The sequence below is a fragment of the Podarcis muralis genome, chromosome 14, assembly GCF_964188315.1.
Source record: "Podarcis muralis chromosome 14, rPodMur119.hap1.1, whole genome shotgun sequence".
Lineage (NCBI taxonomy): Eukaryota > Metazoa > Chordata > Lepidosauria > Squamata > Lacertidae > Podarcis > Podarcis muralis.
In genome coordinates, this window is record NC_135668.1 from 21,266,086 (window position 1) to 21,287,675 (window position 21,590).

General features: G+C 44.9%; 1 protein-coding gene across 3 annotated transcripts in view; it reads left to right on the plus strand.

The window, feature by feature from the left end:
* The window catches only part of NTRK3 (neurotrophic receptor tyrosine kinase 3), a 429,804-nt gene that overhangs the window by 364,896 nt on the left and 43,318 nt on the right, over window positions 1–21,590 (plus strand). For 2 of the 3 annotated variants that reach the window (XR_013390655.1, XM_077918932.1), the window contains exon 16: window positions 2,272–2,346. The exons of the other annotated variant lie outside the window; for it this stretch is intronic. Coding sequence is in view for 1 of the 2 variants with exons in the window: in XM_077918932.1 (XP_077775058.1) it covers window positions 2,272–2,346 (75 nt within the window). In the remaining variant the exon portion in view is untranslated. The remainder of the gene's footprint in view (window positions 1–2,271; window positions 2,347–21,590) is intronic. 3 annotated transcript variants of the gene reach the window in all.

A 21,590-nucleotide genomic window follows, 5' to 3' on the forward strand; every position in this document is an offset into this window, starting at 1 on the left:
AAGAGTTGGAATGTCATCTAGTCCAACCCCCTGCAATGCAGGAATCTCAGCTAAAGCATCCATGACAGATAGCCATCCAACCTCTACTTAAAAACCTCCAGTGAAGGAGAGATTGCAACCTCTCAAGGGAGTCTGTTCCACTGTCAAGCAGCTCTTACTGTCAGAAAGTTCTTCCTGATGTTTAGTCGGAATCTCCTTTCTGGCACCTTAAAGCCTTTGATTCAAGTCCAGTCCTGAGAGGAGGCCTACAAAGGGGCTACTTGATGCTGGGAGCAACGTGAGACATGGTGGAAGGTGGCCTGTGAAGCAACGGAGCTGAACTAAAGCCATCCTTGCAGTGGACCAGATCCAATAAGTAGCTTAGGTCCTAACCGAATTATTCCATCAAAAACAGGTTGCTCCAAATCCCTTCTAATTCTTCCCAGCAATAACTTAAGCTTTGCAACGTTTTGCTAGAATCTCACAGCAGCCAGGAAAAAATATATTCCCCCTCTTTCTCTTCCCCTGACCATACAAGGGAAATGGATGAGATCATTGGGTTTTGTATAGTCTGAAGCAATGGCAGTTTCTTCATATTTACTCAAAGAGGGTTGTAAATCAACAATGGAGTGCCGTCTCTCTAAGTTATTTGCAGAGGGACGGGGGAGAGAGACATCAGTCTTTCATCCCAGCACGTTAGATGAGATTAGCACTGTTCTTTATTATATTTGTGTCCCCCCTCCCTTCTAAATCTTGATTGCTTTTTTTGCTTAGAGTTTGTTTGTGCATAATGCCCCATTGTTGGCTGTGGGATTCTCATATCAGACAGCTTGTAACTTCTGAATCCAGGGGAGTTTTTTAAAAAAAATACAGCAATAATATTATTTCCCTCCCTCTCAACCAGAGCCTCCAACCATCACTGAACTCTACATATAAGCCTTTGCCAACCTGGTGACCTCCAGAAACTTTGGACTACAACTCCCATCATCCCCAGCCAGGGTGCTATGCTTGCTGGGGATGATGGGAGTTGTAGTCCAAAACTTACGGAAGACTCCAGGTTGGTGAAGACTGCATTGTATCGATATACGGATGCAGTTGTCACTATGCCCTGCTTGTGAGCATCCCCTAGCACCAGTGCTTAGCATCCTTGGGCAGCTGCTTGGGGACCCACAACTAGGGCTGGGCAGTATCTGGGTTTCAACATTGTGATGGAGCTATGTAGAGGCACTGGCTGGCTTCATGGTTTTTCTGCATCCTGATTTTTTTCTGGCGCCTGCAAAGTTGACAGGGGCTGAAGGAATTGAGAGAGGCATTGGGTAATGATGTACGAATTTAAGGTCTCAAATATATAAATTAAATGTACAAGGCAAACACGTACATAAATACGTGTCTGAAACAGTACAGGAAGACAGTCCTGAAACCATTTTGACTCCCCCAAACTGACCAAATGTTTCTCTGCAAGGAGAGAGGAAATGAAAAAAACCTCCCCATTGTCTCTGTGCTCACAAATCCTGCCTTAAGGGCACATTTCAGGTGTGGATAGGGTGAGCCTGTGACCTGAATTCAGGAATTAAGTAGTTATAATAACAAAAGAGTGGCCAAAACCCAAATAATGCAATCAGGTAACTTGCCAGACAGGAGATAAACAACACACTCAGGATTCTGTTTTAGACTGCCCCCTGTGATGTATGTATGTATGATGTATTGGGGGTGGTCTGGAGTTTGAGGGTGGGCAATTTAAAAATTCTATATAAGGGCGGGCACACCTTTGTTCTGGGTCCTCCTCCTCTCTCCTTCTTTTGAGGGGAGCACCCTGTTGCAACAGCTTTAGTAAATATCAGGCTTACTAGCTGCTTTGCTTCTCAATATTCTCTGGTTGGCCTCTGTTATTTTCTCTTACCAATGAAGAACCTACAAAGGACTCTATAAGGGCTCTTGTGTACTCTTGTGAAAAGGGCAGATTTTGTTTACAACAGTGGCTTTTCCCATATTGTGATTTTTGCATAGCACATACACACACAATGATTCACAATATATTGCCAGGTCAAAAATTATGAAACCGATACCACCATAGACAACCACCTATCGAAAAGCCTGAAATATGCATTAAGCTGTTGTTGCAGCCGGTGAAAAGACGTATGATGCAGTTAAAGACACACCCTTTCCCTTCTTGTCCCCTACTTCATTCCTTCACATACCCCCCACCCCCACCTGTCCTCCCTCCCTCCCTGCTTTCCTTTTCTGTTTCCCCCCAACCCTCCTTTCCCTTTGTCTCCAACCATTCGCTGTCAGGAAGTGCCGCATCCGAAGGGCTATTTCAGGACAACGTGGCAGCAGCAGAGACTAGCAGCAATGGCAGCTACAACAGTGAGTGGATCTCAACTCCAGTGGGGGGGGGGCAGTTGCTTGACTGAGAACCTGGTCACTGGGGCGGGGCAGGATAACCATGCTATAGATCACCCATGCTGTAGATTAGGTGCTTGGGCAGACTGCAAACTCTTGTCTAGAGGTCCCTCTGCAATCTACTAATTTGCTCCTATTAAAAAAGAAATACCGTATTTTTCACTCTATAAGGCGCACCAGACCATAAGACGCACCTAGTTTTTGGAGGAGGAAAACAAGAAAAAAAATATTCTGAATCTCAGAAGCCAGAACAACAAGAGGGAACGCTGCACAGTGAAAGCAGCAATCCCTCTTGCTGTTCTGGCTTCTGGGATAGCTGCACAGCCTGCATTCATTCCATAAGACGCACACACATTTCCCCTTACCTTTTAGGAGGAAAAAAGTGAGTCTTATAGAGCAAAAAATACGGTATATGTCAGCAACATTCACACTATACATTTAAAGCACTGTGATGCCATGTTAAGCAGTCATGGCTTCCCCCAAAGAATTCTGGGAGCTGTAGTTTGTTAAGGGTGCTGAGAGTTGATAGGAGAGCCCCTATTCCCCTCCTACAGCTACAGTTCTCAGGGTGGTCCAACAATCAATCCCTCTTTTCACAGAAAGCTGGGGATCATAGTGTGTTAAATCTAGGTGCTTTAAATGTATGGTGTGGATGAATATGGCCTCCATCTCCTCTCCTATGTCTCGTTACTCAAACTAAAGGGCTCCAGCCAGTGATCTACATGCTGATATTTCAAATCTATTCCTCATCTTGGTGGCTCCCCTTCACAGGAGCCAAATCCTAGGGGCCAAGGGGGCTTTGCCCCCCATAAAATATTTGAGGGGGGCAGGCCTCCTCCTCCTTGATGAGCATTGCCATTCAAATGGTGTGTCATGTGATCAATTATGCAGTGCAGGGCTTACCTCCCCCCCAATATTTTATTCAATTCCCCCCCACTCCCCTCTGTGCCCCTTTGCCGCCGCCTTCCTAATTCCTTGGAACCCCATCCTTTTACAATGCTCCCTTCTTTGGGCTGGGCTGCTGCCTTCTCGAGACCCCCAGCTCCTGGTTATCCAGCTCCCCCACCCCCACACTGCTACTTCTGCTCCTTCCTTCCTCTGTGCATCAACCTGACCTGCCTTTTCTCTGAGATGAGAGCCGCTCAATCGTTCTGTGCCTTGCGGTGGGGAATTATCCCCCCTCCCAAAAGAGGACAAAAGATCTGCATAAAATTTGCATGTTCTGATTCCTGTGTATAGATGCAAATTTAGAAGCTATTACTATAATTTAACTAGAAGTGCCATAGATATCAGCATAATGAGAAGACTGTCATCAGGCGACCTGTTGCATCCGCTGTCTCACTGTTGACAGGCATCTTCAAGGCCTCCTTTGCTCTCCTTTCTTAAGATGCTTTAGCTTTAAGCCAGGCTTTGGACTGAGCAGCCCTTCACCCAGAGGACTCTTTCAAGCAGAGGAGTGTTCTCTCCGTAACGTAGCACACCTGGTCACCCTATTATATGGCCCACCTTTCTCTGACATTGACTCAGCTGCTCTAATTGCTGCCGGGAGTTTCATCATCATCCCTTGGATGAAGGACCACATAGCTCAGTGGCTGATCACATGCTTAGCATGCAGGAAGTCCCAGCTTCAGTCCTCAACATCTCCTATTGCCGATATTATTATTGCACAGTTTGAAGCAACTGGATGAATGAGAACTGACTCCTTTTGGAATGAATCATTGCCCACACCCATGAAAATGTTCCTTTTTTACCAGGCCTTTGGTTGATTTGATTGACATCCTATGTTCTTTTAAAAAATGTGGTGGGTTTTTTTTTTTTGGGGGGGGGGAGTTATTGGGTTGTTGTTTTTATTTTTGATCTTGTATTTTGTGGTTTTATATTTTGATTTTATTCTATGAACCTCCCTGATACTTCTTCTGGGTATACGTTGGTATCATCATCATCATCATCATCAAACTTTTACTTGTAGAACTCTTCAAGACAAAACATAAACATAAAACGATATATCCAAAAATATCCATACAATATCTTGTGTTGTCCAGCACAGGCTCACCATCTTAGAAATAAAAAATAACTTCAGCAATCAAAACAATGTCTCTCCCCACCCCCATTCCAGCTTGCCTTCTATGTAGCTCTTTTTGCAGAGCCATTATCAAGTCCTTTTTTCCCTCTGTCATGTTCAGAGAAAGGCTAACAGCCACCACCCTTTCAAGATGGTGAATTTGCAACTCAATAGCCTCATCACATGATCAAAGGTTACATTCAGTTTACAGCTAAAGAACAATCAACAGGTAATCATTAACCCATTAAGGAGCTTAGAGTCCTGAGGAAAAACCCCATTCCTGTGGAATGTTTAGACTTTCGAATGCTGACAACCTGGAAGTGAAGTCGAATGGCTTCTGAGGCTCGTTTTTTTCCATTTTTTCAATGGATTTTGCCGACCAGCAATTGTGCCTCGATTGTTGAATGTTTCAGAAGTCGAACGGTCTTCCGTAACGGATTATGTTTGACAAGCGAGGTTCTACTGTATATCAGCTAAAAAGCCAGAGTTCCATTTCACAACTGCTACTGCAGTATGAAAGGAGCATTAGAAAATGAGACAGAAATGCTAGCATTATAATCAGGAAAACTAATGCAATACTCCTCACGTGTGAATCTGCCTAGCTCAGTTGGTTAGTTAGAGCATGGTGCTGATAACACCAAGGTTGCAGGTTCAATTCCCACATGGAACAGCTACATATTCCTGCATTGCAGGGAGTTGGACTAGATCAGGGGTAGGCAACCTAAGGCCTGGGGGCTGCATGCGGCCCAATTGCCTTCTCAATCCGGCCTGTGGATGGTCTGGGAATCAGCGTGTTTTTAGATGAGTAGAATGTGTCCTTTTATTTAAAATGCATCTCTGGGTTATTTGTGGGGCCTGCCTGGTATTTTTACATGAGTACAATGTGTGCTTTTATTTAAAATGCATCTCTGGGTTATTTGTGGGGCATAGGAATTCATTCATTTCCTCCAAAAAAATATAGTCCGGCCCACCACATGGTCTGAGGGATGGTAGACCAGCCCCCTGCTGAAAAAGGTTGTTGACCCCTGAACGAGATGATCCTTAGGGTCCCTTCCAACTCTACAATTATATTGTATATGATATGATATATGAATGCATCTTCAGTGTTGCCCTTTCAGAATTCAACAGGGAGAAGGATGGGTGAAACTACAGGTGATTGGCTCTGGCTGCCATTGGCTCTGGCTCCACCTATCGCTAGTCTCCCTACCAATCATGAAGGGCACCAGCCACTGCTGTTCCTACCCAAATCAGTCACGATCCTGCAATTCAATTCATTGTCTTTTCCAACCCAGCAAATGTACCACCTCCTGTTGCAAAAGCACAGACTGAACTTTCTCCTGGTATAAGGTCTGCTCATTTATTAATGCTCCATATATATATATATATATATATATATATATATATATATATATATATATATGCTTTCGTAGATTTTCACGGGTACAGGAATGCAGGTTTTGGTGTCCTCGGGTGTCTTCCCGTGTAAAAGTTGGGGTGTCTAGGCGACGTTTCGACGAGGTCTCACTCGTCATCTTCAGGCTGGTGCTTTCGGCTTCTTGTTACTGGAACAGAGCAGGGTCTCAGTGTTTGAGTTCCTATAAATACTGATGAGGAGGTGTGGTGTATAGCCTCCAATGTTCTGGGCAGAGAGGAAGTTCCCAGGCTAGTGTGCCTTTTCTTCTTTTGTTCCTTAATTGCTTGAGGGATATCATGAGTGATTTCTTGAGTGATATCCTGAGTACCACTTAGGTGGGTCATTAGGTGTGGATTAGTTGCTAAAGCCTTTGTGTCTTGACCTCTTGAACTTTGTGAAGAGTTTAGTTGTGCTCTGGCTTGGCTTCGTGTATAGGGGCGAGCTGTGGTTTTGTGGCCTGTGCCAGCCAGATCTGTGTAGGGATTGCAGGGGGGTGCAGCATCCGGAGGTGCCACCATGGTTTGGCTACTGGATGGTGTCTGTAATTTATCTGTGGGGAGGGTCTGGGTTTGGGTCTGGTGTGGTTGATTGGTGATGGCGTTCTGTGTGCCTCTGGATTCGGTGTCTGTTTTTGTGGGGAGGGCTAATTTCCAGATGTCTGGCAAGCGGGATGTGTCGTCACGCTTGTTCATGTTGTGAGGGTGTTTCTCTATCTCGATGGCTTCCATGATTATTCTCTTGTGGTGATGTTCCATGTTAGAGAGCAATTTGGAATCTGCAAAATTAATTTCGTGTCCTGTTTCTTTCATGTGTTGGAAAAGAGAGGAAGTTTTTTCTTCTTTTTTGACGGCATTCTTGTGTTCTGCGATACGTGCATTTATTCGTCTGTTTGTTTGTCCAATGTACGTGGCTGGGCAGACTTTGCAGGGTATTTCATAGACCCCTTGGTTTTCCAACTGGATTTTATCCTTGGGGTTTCTGAGGATATTGGCTATTTTTTGGTTGGCGCAAAAGGCTGTTTTGATATTGTGTTTATGGAGGATTTTGCTAATTTTATCTGTAGTGTCCTTGATATAAGGAAGGAGGGCCATGCCATTGTTTTCTTCTGTGTCTTGGTTTTTGGGGGGTGTTTCTTTTTGGATTAGCTTCGTAACCCTGTTTTGCTGGTATCCATTGGCAATTAACACATTTGAGAGATTCTGTAACTGGCTGACAAAGACCACTTGACAACTGAGTTGTCAAGACCCAAAAACCAAGACACAGAAGAAAACAATGGCATGGCCCTCCTTCCTTATATCAAGGGCACTACAGATAAAATTAGCAAAATCCTCCATAAACACAATATCAAAACAGCCATTTGCGCCAACCAAAAAATAGCCAATATCCTCAGAAACCCCAAGGATAAAATCCAGTTGGAAAACCAAGGGGTCTATGAAATACCCTGCAAAGTCTGCCCAGCCACGTACATTGGACAAACAAACAGACGAATAAATGCACGTATCGCAGAACACAAGAATGCCGTCAAAAAAGAAGAAAAAACTTCCTCTCTTTTCCAACACATGAAAGAAACAGGACACGAAATTAATTTTGCAGATTCCAAATTGCTCTCTAACATGGAACATCACCACAAGAGAATAATCATGGAAGCCATCGAGATAGAGAAACACCCTCACAACATGAACAAGCGTGACGACACATCCCGCTTGCCAGACATCTGGAAATTAGCCCTCCCCACAAAAACAGACACCGAATCCAGAGGCACACAGAACGCCATCACCAATCAACCACACCAGACCCAAACCCAGACCCTCCCCACAGATAAATTACAGACACCATCCAGTAGCCAAACCATGGTGGCACCTCCGGATGCTGCACCCCCCTGCAATCCCTACACAGATCTGGCTGGCACAGGCCACAAAACCACAGCTCGCCCCTATACACGAAGCCAAGCCAGAGCACAACTAAACTCTTCACAAAGTTCAAGAGGTCAAGACACAAAGGCTTTAGCAACTAATCCACACCTAATGACCCACCTAAGTGGTACTCAGGATATCACTCAAGAAATCACTCATGATATCCCTCAAGCAATTAAGGAACAAAAGAAGAAAAGGCACACTAGCCTGGGAACTTCCTCTCTGCCCAGAACATTGGAGGCTATACACCACACCTCCTCATCAGTATTTATAGGAACTCAAACACTGAGACCCTGCTCTGTTCCAGTAACAAGAAGCCGAAAGCACCAGCCTGAAGATGACGAGTGAGACCTCGTCGAAACGTCGCCTAGACACCCCAACTTTTACACGGGAAGACACCCGAGGACACCAAAACCTGCATATATATATATATATATATATATATACACACACTGATATCCCCGCTCTCTATTACATTGTAACGTCATTCTAGTAGCTGTCCTTTTTCACCAAACAGCCACCTCCTAACTGTTAACCTTCTTCTCTTGCTTTCGTTTTTTTTTAAACTGATTTCCCACCCCCAGTCTATAAAATTTGCTGATTAAAAAATTCCCTTAGTACATCTTGTATCATTTAATAATATAGCAATTAAATAATGTTAACACACTGGGATGATAGCAATTAAAGGAGTGAAGCTGCTACGGGGGAGGATGAGAAAGAATTCTCCATGCAGCTTTATCTAGAGGGTGAATCATGGAAACCACGCAGTCATGATCTCAAAAGCAGACATCCCAAGCTTTCGAAAGCCCACCCTTACTTGGAAGCAAATGCCACTTCACATATGAGTAAGACACACAGTGTACATAAGAATCATCAACTAGGGCACCCTACAGGGCGGTCTTAATGCAACTTCCAAGCTCTACCCCCAGCTTAGACAATTCCAGGGACAATCCTCCTTCCGTTCGGAAGCGGTCTTTGACTGAGTCAGACCACTGGTCCACCTGGCTGAGTATTATCTAAATTGACTGACAGCAGCTTTCCATTGACTCAGGCAGAGGGCACTCCCAGAGTCCTGACCCTACCAGGAGATACAGTGGTGCCCCGCAAGACGAATGCCTCACAAGATGGAAAACCCGCTAGACGAAAGGGTTTTCCGTTTTTGAGTTGCTTCGCAAGACGATTTTCCCTATGGGCTTGCTTCGCAAGACGAAACGTCTTGCTAGTCTTGCGATTTATTTTTTTTGCTCCCCCCCTTTTTCTAAGCCGCTAAGCCACTAATAGCCTTTTAGCCGCTAAGCCGCTAAGCCTTTAATAGCCGCTAAACTGCTAATAGCGCTAATCCGCTAAGCCGCTAATAGGGTTGCTTTGCAAGACAAAAAAAACCGCTAGACGAAGAGAATCGCAGAACGGATTCTTTTCGTCTTGTGAGGCACCACTGTACTGGAGTTCTAAACTTAAGACTTCCTACATCCAAAGCAGATGTACTACCTATGGCCCCTGCATAACTCTTTAAAGGTCAGGATTGCACACCTAACATACGAACCTAGAAAGCTGCCTTATTCTATCAAGCCATTGGCCCATTTAGTCCAGTGTGATAGTCCCAGCAAATGTACCACCTCCTGTTGCAAAAGCACAGACTGAACTTTCTCCTGGTATAAGGTCTGCTCATTTATTAATGCTCCAATATATATATATATATATATATATATATATATATATATATATATATATATACACACTGATATCCCCGCTCTCTATTACATTGTAACGTCATTCTAGTAGCTGTCCTTTTTCACCAAACAGCCACCTCCTAACTGTTAACCTTCTTCTCTTGCTTTCGTTTTTTTAAAAAACTGATTTCCCACCCCCAGTCTATAAAATTTGCTGATTAAAAAATTCCCTTAGTACATCTTGTATCATTTAATAATATAGCAATTAAATAATGTTAACACACTGGGATGATAGCAATTAAAGGAGTGAAGCTGCTACGGGGGAGGATGAGAAAGAATTCTCCATGCAGCTTTATCTAGAGGGTGAATCATGGAAACCACGCAGTCATGATCTCAAAAGCAGACATCCCAAGCTTTCGAAAGCCCACCCTTACTTGGAAGCAAATGCCACTTCACATATGAGTAAGACACACAGTGTACATAAGAATCATCAACTAGGGCACCCTACAGGGCGGTCTTAATGCAACTTCCAAGCTCTACCCCCAGCTTAGACAATTCCAGGGACAATCCTCCTTCCGTTCGGAAGCGGTCTTTGACTGAGTCAGACCACTGGTCCACCTGGCTGAGTATTATCTAAATTGACTGACAGCAGCTTTCCATTGACTCAGGCAGAGGGCACTCCCAGAGTCCTGACCCTACCAGGAGATACAGTGGTGCCCCGCAAGACGAATGCCTCACAAGATGGAAAACCCGCTAGACGAAAGGGTTTTCCGTTTTTGAGTTGCTTCGCAAGACGATTTTCCCTATGGGCTTGCTTCGCAAGACGAAACGTCTTGCTAGTCTTGCGATTTATTTTTTTTGCTCCCCCCCCTTTTTCTAAGCCGCTAAGCCACTAATAGCCTTTTAGCCGCTAAGCCGCTAAGCCTTTAATAGCCGCTAAACTGCTAATAGCGCTAATCCGCTAAGCCGCTAATAGGGTTGCTTTGCAAGACAAAAAAACCGCTAGACGAAGAGAATCGCAGAACGGATTCTTTTCGTCTTGTGAGGCACCACTGTACTGGAGTTCTAAACTTAAGACTTCCTACATCCAAAGCAGATGTACTACCTATGGCCCCTGCATAACTCTTTAAAGGTCAGGATTGCACACCTAACATACGAACCTAGAAAGCTGCCTTATTCTATCAAGCCATTGGCCCATTTAGTCCAGTGTGATAGTCCCCAGCTAGCTAGGGCTGTTTCCTAGTCCGGCTATCTAAGATCTCTTTTCCCCGCTTGCAACCAGAGATTGAATATGAGGTCTTTTGCTTGCAAAACATGTACTCAGTTGGATTTCCCTAGCATCATCTTTCTCTCATATGAAGTAAGGTGAAAGCAACGGATCATAACCAATTGAATATATCAATTTCAGTTTTTCTCAGTTTCTTGTTTTTCCAGCCTTCAGTTCTCTACATTTCCACACCAGTTTGCATTTTTTTTAAAAAGGGGAAAAAAGACTAGACCAATGAAAATTAATCCACATTCTTGTGCAAATTTCTCCTAGTGTACACATTTTTGCAATGCAATTTTCTGTGATAGAATGTTTTTGTTTTATTTTCACTAATGTATGCACTGGTGCACACCCTTTAGTTATATGTATTTTTGTACACCTCACATGGATGGAAAACTGCATTGCAATGTTCAGAGAGGTGCAAATTTCAAAGGATGGCTGAGCTTCAGTTGCCATATTGTTTTGAAAAGTGCAAGTGCGGCAAACTGGCCTTTAAAGGTGAACTGAATTGAATTTCTCCTTCATCCCTGATGAGAGACCACTCCTTCCCAGAACACAACAGAGGCTTTGACAGAGTCCTTTGCTTAATGTACATCTCAGTTGCTCCCACATATGCAAAGAGGTTTTTTAAAAATAAAAGCGCAGAACACAAAACAAGCCTGCTGCATCGTAAAAAGAGCCTGGATCAGGCCAATGGCCCATGTAAACCAACTTCCTGCTCTCACAGTGGCCAGCCAGAGGTCTGTGGGAAACTCACAAGTAGGACCCAAGCACAAGAGCACTTTGCCCACATTCAAATTCTCAGCAACTGGCGTTCAGAAGCATAATGCTTCTGACAGTGGATATACGTAGCACATAGCTCTTCTGACTCTGCTTTCCACTGCTTCTCAAAGCTGTGTTGGAATTTCTTCCTTATGTGTACTTGGGGCGACACTTTTGTTTTTCTTAATTTTCAGTTTTTGTCAATTTATTTTTTGTTCCAAACCTAAATTCAATTCAACCCCACAATCCTAAATTCAGCTTAGTTCCACATCAGGTACGCAACTGCAGGCCTCTTTAAGAAGTCTGCATGAAAATTTGCCCACATTTTTATGTACATACCTCTTCATATCCAATTTTTGCAAGTGCTTTTATATGTTACGTTCTTTATTGCACACATTTTCTGTGGACACTTTTCAATAATGTAGGAGGATACACATTTTCTGTTGTTGTTAGAGAAATGCTTCACAAAATGGGTGTATCTTAGGTGGTATAGTCTAAACCAGGCACCCTCAAACTCGGCCCTCCAGATGTTTTTAAGACTACAATTCCCACCATCCCTGATCACTGGTCTTGCTAGCTAGGGATCATGGGAGTTGTAGGCCAAAAACATCTGAAGGGCCAGATTTGGCCACCACTGCTCTTGGGCTTGCCAATTGGAAGGTTGGCAGTTTGATGAGGTGAGCTCCCGTCGCTCTGTCCCAGCTTCTGCCAACCTAGCAGTTCAAAAACATACCAGCGTGAGTAGATAAATAGGTACCACTGTGGCAGGGAGGTAAACAGTGTTTCCGTGTGCTCTGGCACTCATCACACTGTACCATGTTGCCTGCTTGTCTGTGGACAAATGCTGGCTCCCTCTGCCTGAAAAGCGAGATGAGCACCAAACCCCATAGTCGCCTTTGACTGGACTTAACCATCCAGGGGTCATTTATTTTTTAGGTTTTTACATATAAAGTCCCTCTAAAGCACATGACTTTTCCCCAAGAATGCTGGGAACTGAAGTTTTTTTAGGGGTGCTATGAACTGTAGTTCTGTGAAGGGTAAGTGACAGTTCCCAATGTTCTTGGGCTATATAACGTGCTTTAAATATGCATTAAATATGTTGTGTGTACACAGCCTTATCAGTATGCCTGTTATCATGTTAGGGTTGACTGAACCGCTAATCAATGGCAATTCTTCTCATTACCTGATTACTCAGCATTTGCTTTCATGGTGTGGCTAACTGGGATGCTGTATCATTCAGTCATTAAATAATCATATCTGCTTTTTTATTCTTCTTTTTAAGATGAGTTGTAAAATTATGCTTTATCAAACATCCATTACTTAGCTGTCCTGTAAATCGCTACCATCAACAAGACAGTAATTTTAAAGTCGGGAGAGCATCTTGACAGTTCTATTAGTGGATATTGACAATTCCACACACATATGCCCCATGAAAAACTCAGGTATCCTACGTTTGTATCAATACCCGATAAAGGCATCAGCGGCTCTCAAGCCATTCCCCAAATACTTTCCCCCATCCCTCCCAAAGGAACACATGAAATAACACAGCACAAAATAAGTCTTCTGGTATCTTAAAGACTAACAAATTTATTATGGCATAGGGTTTTGTAGACTCCAAATCATGCACAGGCAAAAAGCATTATGCCTTCCTTGATAAACAATAATAAAATATCTCTGAGAATGTGCGTGTTCATATTTTAAACTCACTTAACCCACCATTATTTTCACTCACTTTGCACCTTTGACCACTTATCAACTCTCAGTCTAACATACCTTCCATGGCTCTTGTGAAGATATAGAAAATAGTATAGAAATAGCTGCAAAAGAGGACTTACCATAGTGCTTGTGCCACTGATATCAAATTTTGGTTCCTTTAACCTGAGCAAATGCACAGAGATTCCACACAGTGGTGGAGGAAGAGGATTGGGGGAGCATACTGCCCCTGGCAGCACAATCCTGGTGGGGTGCCATCATGGTTGCCCCCTGCCTGTGCTGGGCGCCAAGCCCTGCAGGCGGTGTGCTACGCCCCCAGACCACATGCCACGCCCCCAGATGACATGCCACGCCCCTGTGGGCGGTGCACCACACCGCCAGGATGCCTGCTACACCCCTGTGGGTGGCACGCCATGCCCCTGGAACGTGCACCAGCTCCGCCCCCACCTGCTCTCCGCCCCCTGGTGCCAGAGCATGAAGCTCCGCCGCTGATTCCACAGACAATAACATGTGATAGCAAATGCACTACAAGTAAAATAGAAGCTCTTTAGGACTGAGGGATTTCGACCCTGGTGTTGAAACAGCTCACCTACCAATCATAGCCCTGACTTCGATCACAGTGGTTTAGCACAAACACTGCAAGGCAGGAACAATAAGGTTGGCTCATCTGCCTGCCTGTTTTGTTTATAATATTTGTAACAGGAGACTGTTTACTAAAAAAAAAAAAAAGTTCAGAGTCTGGGCTCCCTTGCAGCCATGGACCCTGGTGCAACCAAATTATTATAAATTTGGCTCAAGCTGGTATAGAGGTAACTGGGGTGTTATAGTCGTGGTGGTGAATGTACATTGAGCTGAGTTCAAAACTGGATTTTTATTATATTTTTCAAATGAGACTTGGTAGATATTTGGCCTGTTAACTTGGCACTCATACATATAAAAATGAGATGCATTTCTCGAGTAAGTGCCCGTTTGCATTCTGGAGTAGTGAATCCTGCCATCCTATGACAGCACCCAGCCTTGAAAAATGGACTATGAAGCGTTATTTTTAAATGTCAGAAGAGCCATATAATACCCGCCTGAATGCTTTGTAACAAATTATCAGATTTTATTGGACTATAATCTGAAAATCATTGCGGTGATTGCTTTATAAGCTATAACTGCTCCAGAGGGAGCAACATGAGTGGACTTAATGTGCATGAAAATATACGGATCATCCAAATAACGAAAGGGTAGAAATGCTTGACCCGTGCAGGAGGCAATTGCTGGCATGAGAGCCAGTGTAGGGTTGGGGGGGTGGCGTGTTGGACCTGGGTTCAAATCCTTGCTCACCCATGAAGTTGACATGATGCTCAGTGTATAATTATCATAGGTTTGTGGTAACGAGAAAAAAGTGGTAGGGTTGGAATCTCTCCCCATCACCCTGAAATCCTTGGAGAAAAGCTAGTGAAGGTGATTAGTAATTAGAATAGTAATTAGGAATTCATAAATTGGCTTTTAAATTAAAAAAAACTATGGCTATATTAGAAAGGATCAAGATCAGGGCCAGATTGTAAGTGTCTGGTTAATCAATATCTGGGAGCAGGAACCACAGTAAAGAGTTCTTCCCTCTCTTTAGCTGCAGTTACTGGAACACACATCCTGTTTGTGCTATGCTGTGTATAGTTGTGTGGCCTTGAGAAATTCCCAGGGGCCAGATAGAGAAGCCTGGGAGACTGCATTCATCTCCACAAGTAGCAGATGGTATGGTGAAGTGACAGTTCTCATCTGATCTCCAGTTGCTCGCATTACTGCTGCTTACCAGGAGGTAGAGTGGAAGGAGCAAGGCAGCGATGAGGTCAGCATGGTGCAAACACACCAGCAAAGCTAATCTGGTGCTCCTGGTGTGTCAAGGAGCTGTCAAGTGAGCCCAGGTCGATCACAGGGCACATGGGAGGCATGGAATGCAATTAGCTTTTTATTAACATAAAATAACAACAATGTGGAGTCCTCTGGTTCGTCTTAATCCAGCTGAGATGTTGCTGAAACTGACCACTAGCCCCACCTTTCCCCCTCTAGCCTCTCACTCTGGATCCCTCCCAAGCAGACGAAGGCTGCGTCGAGAGGGTAGGCGCCTCCTCTGGGCCTGTCTGGCCCATTCCTCAGCAATGTGCAGGGCTCTCCTAGAGCAAGGTGTCAGATGGGGAGGAAAGCCCGCAGGTCTGAGTCTGTGCTCACACTGTGAATCTCAGCCTCTAACCCTGTCCAGGAAGACCTGCCTTCTCCTGACCCCACTTGATCGCTCAACCCCTCTGCTTCTAGCATCTCCCAGCTCGTCCCTTCTCCAGACTGCTCTTCTGTATCCCACTACCATGATCCAAGATCTAAGACGTCATCTTCTGTGTCCTCCCTGGGTGGTTCTTGGGCGGGTGGCTCCCACCACTGTTCCTCATCCAGCCAGTCCCTGACAATGTGTTTGCCCTGCTCCAACTTCCTCATTGTCTTGACCTCTCCCATCTCCCAGTAAACACCAGTGATGGAGCCGACTGGAAGTCAGGTGGGCAGTGATACCCACCATGGTTTTAACTACTCTTTCCACATGTAACTTTGGACTCTATGTGTCTCTGGAATTTTTTAGTTCCCTCCAAATCTACTTATCTTTCAAGGAACATTCTAGGGCAAGCTATAAGGGATGTGTTCAGTTCAGGTGGTAGCGCAGGAATCTGCTGTCTAGAAGCTGCTATTTATCCATCTAACCTGGCTAGAATGTGATAATGCCTCTTATTTGCCTGAATGAAGAGACATATAGAACCTTCTGGCTTTTGTGTGGAAGAAATGTTGAAAAGTCCCATTCCATCATTATGATGTCAGGTAGCACCTTGAAAGGGACTCATGATCAGTGTCAATCAGCTGATCAGTGCTGGCACAAAGCCTATCTTGCCAAGAAACAGCCAAGAGCTGACTCTACACTCCTGTTCCTTTTCAGTTGCATCTTTAATGCACCGCAGCTGACATCACACAGAACATCAAGTGTGGGGCAGGTGGGCATAGCTTATGGGAGAAAAGCCTTGTGGGCCAAATGAGGTCTACTGACTGGGCTGATTAAACCCACAGGTTGGAGGTTCCTCACCCCAGCTCTTAAGGAAAGGGACATTTTTGTTGTTTTCTTTTCTACCCCCTCTCCCCTCAAGCCTGTACAAGGCTGCTTCAGCCCATCATCTGTGTTTCTTGGTTTAGTCATGATTGCAGCGGAGCCTGTTTGCTAACCGTCTGCAGATATGCTGTGCCCCTCAAAGGTTATTAAATGCCAAAGTCAGGAAGTGTCAAGCAGGTTAAGAGATTAATTGCCATGTTCATGGCTTGTGTTTCAGTTTCTGGAGGAGGCTGCAGTGGTGCGGGCAGAAATACCAAGATCATTTCCCTTGCAAGTATATGCCAGATTACCCTGTACTTACAAGGTCACAGGCTACCATATAATTAGAGTTCCGCAACGCGTTCACCTCCGACAGGCTTTTGAAATCTTGCATTACTACCTGGCGCCATGTTGGTAGAGAGGCAGAAGTGTGCACATTTATTTGTTTGTTTTAAAACGCCCCTCATTTCCCATAGTAAATGTGGGTGAAAGTGTGAGGAGAGAGGAGAGAAAAAGAGAGAGGTGAGAGATAACGTAAAGATCAGATGGTGAGAGCCACAAATTGCAGCATGGCACGGAGGTGGGGACCCCTTTTCAAGCTGAGGGCCACAGTCCCTTATGAGCAATCTTCCAGGAAGTGGCCAGAGCCAGCAGCAAGAGGGAATGGAACATTGGAAGCCAATGTCACCTTTTGTCAAGGGGCTGACAGGAAGATCAGGACATTCACAGGTCAGAGAAGGAGATGCGATGCTAGCATGCAGTTAGTTTATTATGGAAAGGGGAAAATACAAGGAAGTTTAATAATAAACTTTTATTTATATCCTGCCCTCCTCGGCCGAAGTCGGGCTCTGGGTGGCTAACATCAGAAACATAACACTGGTATAAAATCAAACAATAATTAAATTACCTCCTAAAAACATGTCAAAATCAAATTAAAGTCTAATTAGATGGCTTTCTGCAGGGTTAGGGTTGGGAACAGTAAGTGCTCCACTGAATTGAAATTTCAGCCTTCATGACATAGGAAAATGGCCAAGTAAACAGCTATTTTCGTGGAGGAGGGTCAAGATATTAACTGATATGCATGAAATTTCATATATAGCTATATAATCCCTAGCGTAGTAAGATAAGACCTTTGGAGCAGGCATTTTCAAAACAAAAGTTTTTTATGAACCACCCTAGTAGGGCAGTAATTGTTCCTTGATAATTTGTCACCCCCCTCTGTGATGGAACCTGGGGCGGAATGCCCCCACCCCACTTTCTATGCCCCTGCATGTAACATCTTTAGCATTCTCGGAGTAAGTGGGGCTGGAGAGCTTCAGCAGAGAGGCTGTCTTGCTGGAGCTGCTGGAGAGATGCAGAGTTTGGCTCCCTTCTGTTGTCTCTGCCGGAGCCTGCATTCAAACTGGAAACATCATCTTGTGCTGGACTACCTGCCTGCTTCTGCCTCTTCAATGATTTCTCAAGTTCCCTGCTTCTAGCACCTCCCTGTTTGTCCCCTCCTCTGAGGTGTGGCCAGTATCCCACCACCAGGATCTAGAATCTAAGTCATCTTCTATACCTTCCCTGGGAGGCTCTTGAGTGGGCAGCTTCCAACACTCTTCCTCATCCAGCCAGTCCCTGACACCTTTGTACTGTAGGTGAGTTTCTACACACACTCCTGTGCCCCTCTGTATCCTTCATCCAGATAAGCCAGAGGCATTAGCAAAGTTCAAGGGCATATTCCAGCCAGGCAAAAATATTTGAGGGTGCAAGGCAGGGTCCGTAGAAGATGGTTCCTTGGTGAGAGTTCCAAGGGTCAGATAGAGAGCTCTAGTGGTATGCATTCAAGTTCTGGGCAATTAACCAGGCATGCTATCTACAATGGTGCTTCAAATCTGAATGTTGCTGCTTAGAGAACAGAGAACAGGATGTGTAGTTAGGTCGATAATGTGAATGTGATAACACAGCGCCTCTTGATTTGCCTTGCAAAAAAAAAAAACAGCATATCTGCTTTTGCAGATAAAGCAGCCCATACTTGGCATTGCAGGAAAGTGAAGCTAGCCTCTGAAATAAAAGAAGAATTTTCACACGCCCCCTAAAGTGGCCTTGATTTAATATAGCTCAGACATCATTCTTGCTTTAGATAAGGAATTGAAAGAAACTTGGTTGGCTTTTGCAGACTGGAGTAACTTCACCCAAGTCGGCAAATGGAATGGAAGGAGATAAGGCTGTGGCTGCAGGTTTCTGACCTCAAGTCATTTAGCAGAATCTATGACTTTACAAGGATGTTGTTTGGCTCGAAATTACTCCCCTTTTATGTGGCATCCTGCTCATAACTGCCATGGCCCCACTCATCCTGCCAGGCGCAGATGAAATGAGTGTCTCTCTTCTCCTCCCTGTCTCCTTCCAGCCTCCATTTGTGGCTAACCCCTAATGGAGGGGGAGAGTGCCCACAGAAAGACATCTGGGAAAGTTTAGCTGGTTAAGTCATCCAGCTGACTGGGGGCTAATGAAGTCTTACGGCAAAAGCTTTCAGTTGCATCCCACCTGGTGGATGGTTTGAGCAAAATGCTTCCTTTGGGGGCTGGACAGCTTAGGACTTCCAATTTGCTTTTAGGAATAGAAGGAAGTTGTGGCGCAGGGGACGTCGGAGGGTGAGCTCACAAATGCTTTCTTGGCTCTTTCTCACCCTAATGGCCCTTTATGACTCAAACATCTATTGACATTTATCTTCTCCCCACCCCCTTCTTGTACATCTTCTTTGGTTTCTCCAAAGTGACCCCCCATTACAGGCAATTAGCATTAGCAGACAGCTCACTCAGTGTTTTAATGCAGGCTACTGGCTCATTGTTGAGTTCTGTCCTAAGGCAAAACAGGAAAGTTGCACCTCATTGCATGAAAACTGCTAGATTGCTATGATGGGATTTCGACACCAACCAGCCAGCACATACCAATCCAGCTACCAGCAGCAAGTTGTAAGGGAGGCGTCTTCCCAGATTATCCATGCCAAAGCCATGGGTGATTGTGTTCGAATCCTGGTCTGGTCTGCAGATTTGCCAGCTTCCCAAATGCAGCACCAGATTGAGGGCAGTGTTGGTGGTTCCTCCACACAGGGCAGCAAAAAGAGACTCACAGTTTAGAAGCTCCATACTGGAGAAGATCCATTTGGGGGTGCCAAATTTTGGCCTTGCACAGGGTGCCATGATGTGAAAGATGAGCAAAGTCCATCCCTGTCAAATGCTTTCCTGTCCAATGGGGTTGTTGAGTCCAAGGCATGAAGCCCTTAACAATCTGGGACAAGGGTACCTGAAGAATACCTTGGAGAGCTACCACCACTCAGTCTAAACCATGGGTAAGGAGCAAGGGTTTGTTGTTGCTTTCCCCCCTGTCAATGGCTACATATCCTGAAGGGTGATCTGTTGGAGGCTACATGGTGGTGGTGAGCAGGCCCAGAGCCAGTGGTGAGTGGTAGTTGGTGCCAAAGTGGAGACTTCTCTCTGTTTTCAGCACCCTTCCCTCTTTTTCTGCTACCCCTTTCTCCCTGTTGTTCCTCCTCCCCTGATTCCTGTATGAAATCATTCTGTGAGCTGGGATAAAATAGGCTGAAGACCGCCCGTGGCCCTAATATAGACAAGATTGAGGTGGTTTGGTGGATGGCCTGATTCAGTATGAGGTAGCTCTCTATGTGGGAAGGGCCGTAGCTCTGTGGGAGAACATCTGTGTTGCATGCAGAAGCTTTCAGATAGGGCTGGGAGAAACATGTCTGAAATCCTGGAGAGCTGCTGCCAATCAGTGAAGACAGTACTGAGCCAGATGGATTCATGATCTGATTCAGTATAAGGCAACTCCCTGTGTTTCATACAGAACACTGCCCAGGTGAGTGCTTTTTACTTGCCGCCATTTCTCAGGCTGATTCATTCCAATAGCTCATTCTCTCATCTTAAGAGTCAGAAACCAGTTTGGTTTCAACTTGCTCAGTGTTTCTTTGACATTTCCACAGTGATAACCTGCTTGCCATGTGTTACACAGGAATGAAAGACTCCTGATCTCAAGGGAAGGGGTAAAAGTGTTGTTGCTCAGAATATTGAAGTTGACTGGTCAAAGCCCTTGGAAATGCACAATTGTGGAACCATTCCATGTTGGTTCACAAGAGATTGACTAAATGCCAGTCTGGTAGGTTTAGATGAGGCAGCATTGATTTAATGAGGACCATCCATCTATCCATCATAAAGGGACTTTCACCTTGTCAGAACAGTGAGAAGGAGAGAGAACTGTCAAAGTTTGTAGAGCAGCATGCAGCAAGTTCTTGACAATGCTCGCAGTAGATTTTATTGTGTGCCCAGACTATTGTGCAGTAGGCCACATTCATGTCATACATTTAAAGCACTTAGGATCCCACTTTAAACGGCCATGACTTTCCACAAATAATTCTGGGAGTTTTAGATTGTTATGAGTGCTGAGAGTTGTTTGGACACCCACAGAGCTATGATTTCCCTCACAGAGCTACAGTTCTCAGAGTTTCATGTGAAGAGGGATTTGCAGTTAAGCCACTCTGGAATGCAATCTCGCTTGGACTCTTTTAAGAGTCAGATGTGGGGGGGGAGTGGTATAATTATCTTATTCTAAATACCCAAATTCCATCCACACCTCCCTCTCCATACTGCCTGATGCCCTGTGCCCTGACACCCCAGATTGCTCCGGAACACACAACCCATCCTGTAATGATCTGGAGCTGTCTCAGCCTGACTCAAACAAAGCCCAGACCCCTCCAAATAGGCCCAATTTCATTTGGGATTTAGGCTTCAGCTGAATCCAGAGTGTAGCCCTGCAATAAACTTGTTTCTTGTTGAAACCCATTGATTTGAGCCTTGCCTCTTCAATCCAGGAGATGGGTGCAATGAATCTCCCTGGATCTCGGAGTCACAATTCACTTCTTTAAATGGACCAATAGCTGAATGGAACAGCCATGGACCTGAAGACCAGAGGCAGGGGGAAACCCCAAAGGTCATCTATCAGCTTCATGGTCTGCTTCTCAGTTTCCAGAGACATCTAGGCTGGTTGCTGCTGGAAGCAGGATGCCTGATCAGATCAACCATGATCAGACCCAGCAAAGATGCTCTTATTCTCATGTTTTTCTTGTGTCTTGTGACCATCCTATTGCTAGTTCAGTGTTCCATAGTATGGCCCAATAGATGTCAGTGTGGTGAAACGCTCAGGACTCATCACCGGACAGTGTGTGTGTGTGTGTGTGTGTGTGTGTGTGTGTGTGTGTGTGTGTTGGGGCATGGGGAGAGAAAACAATTAAGGGACTAGGCGGGT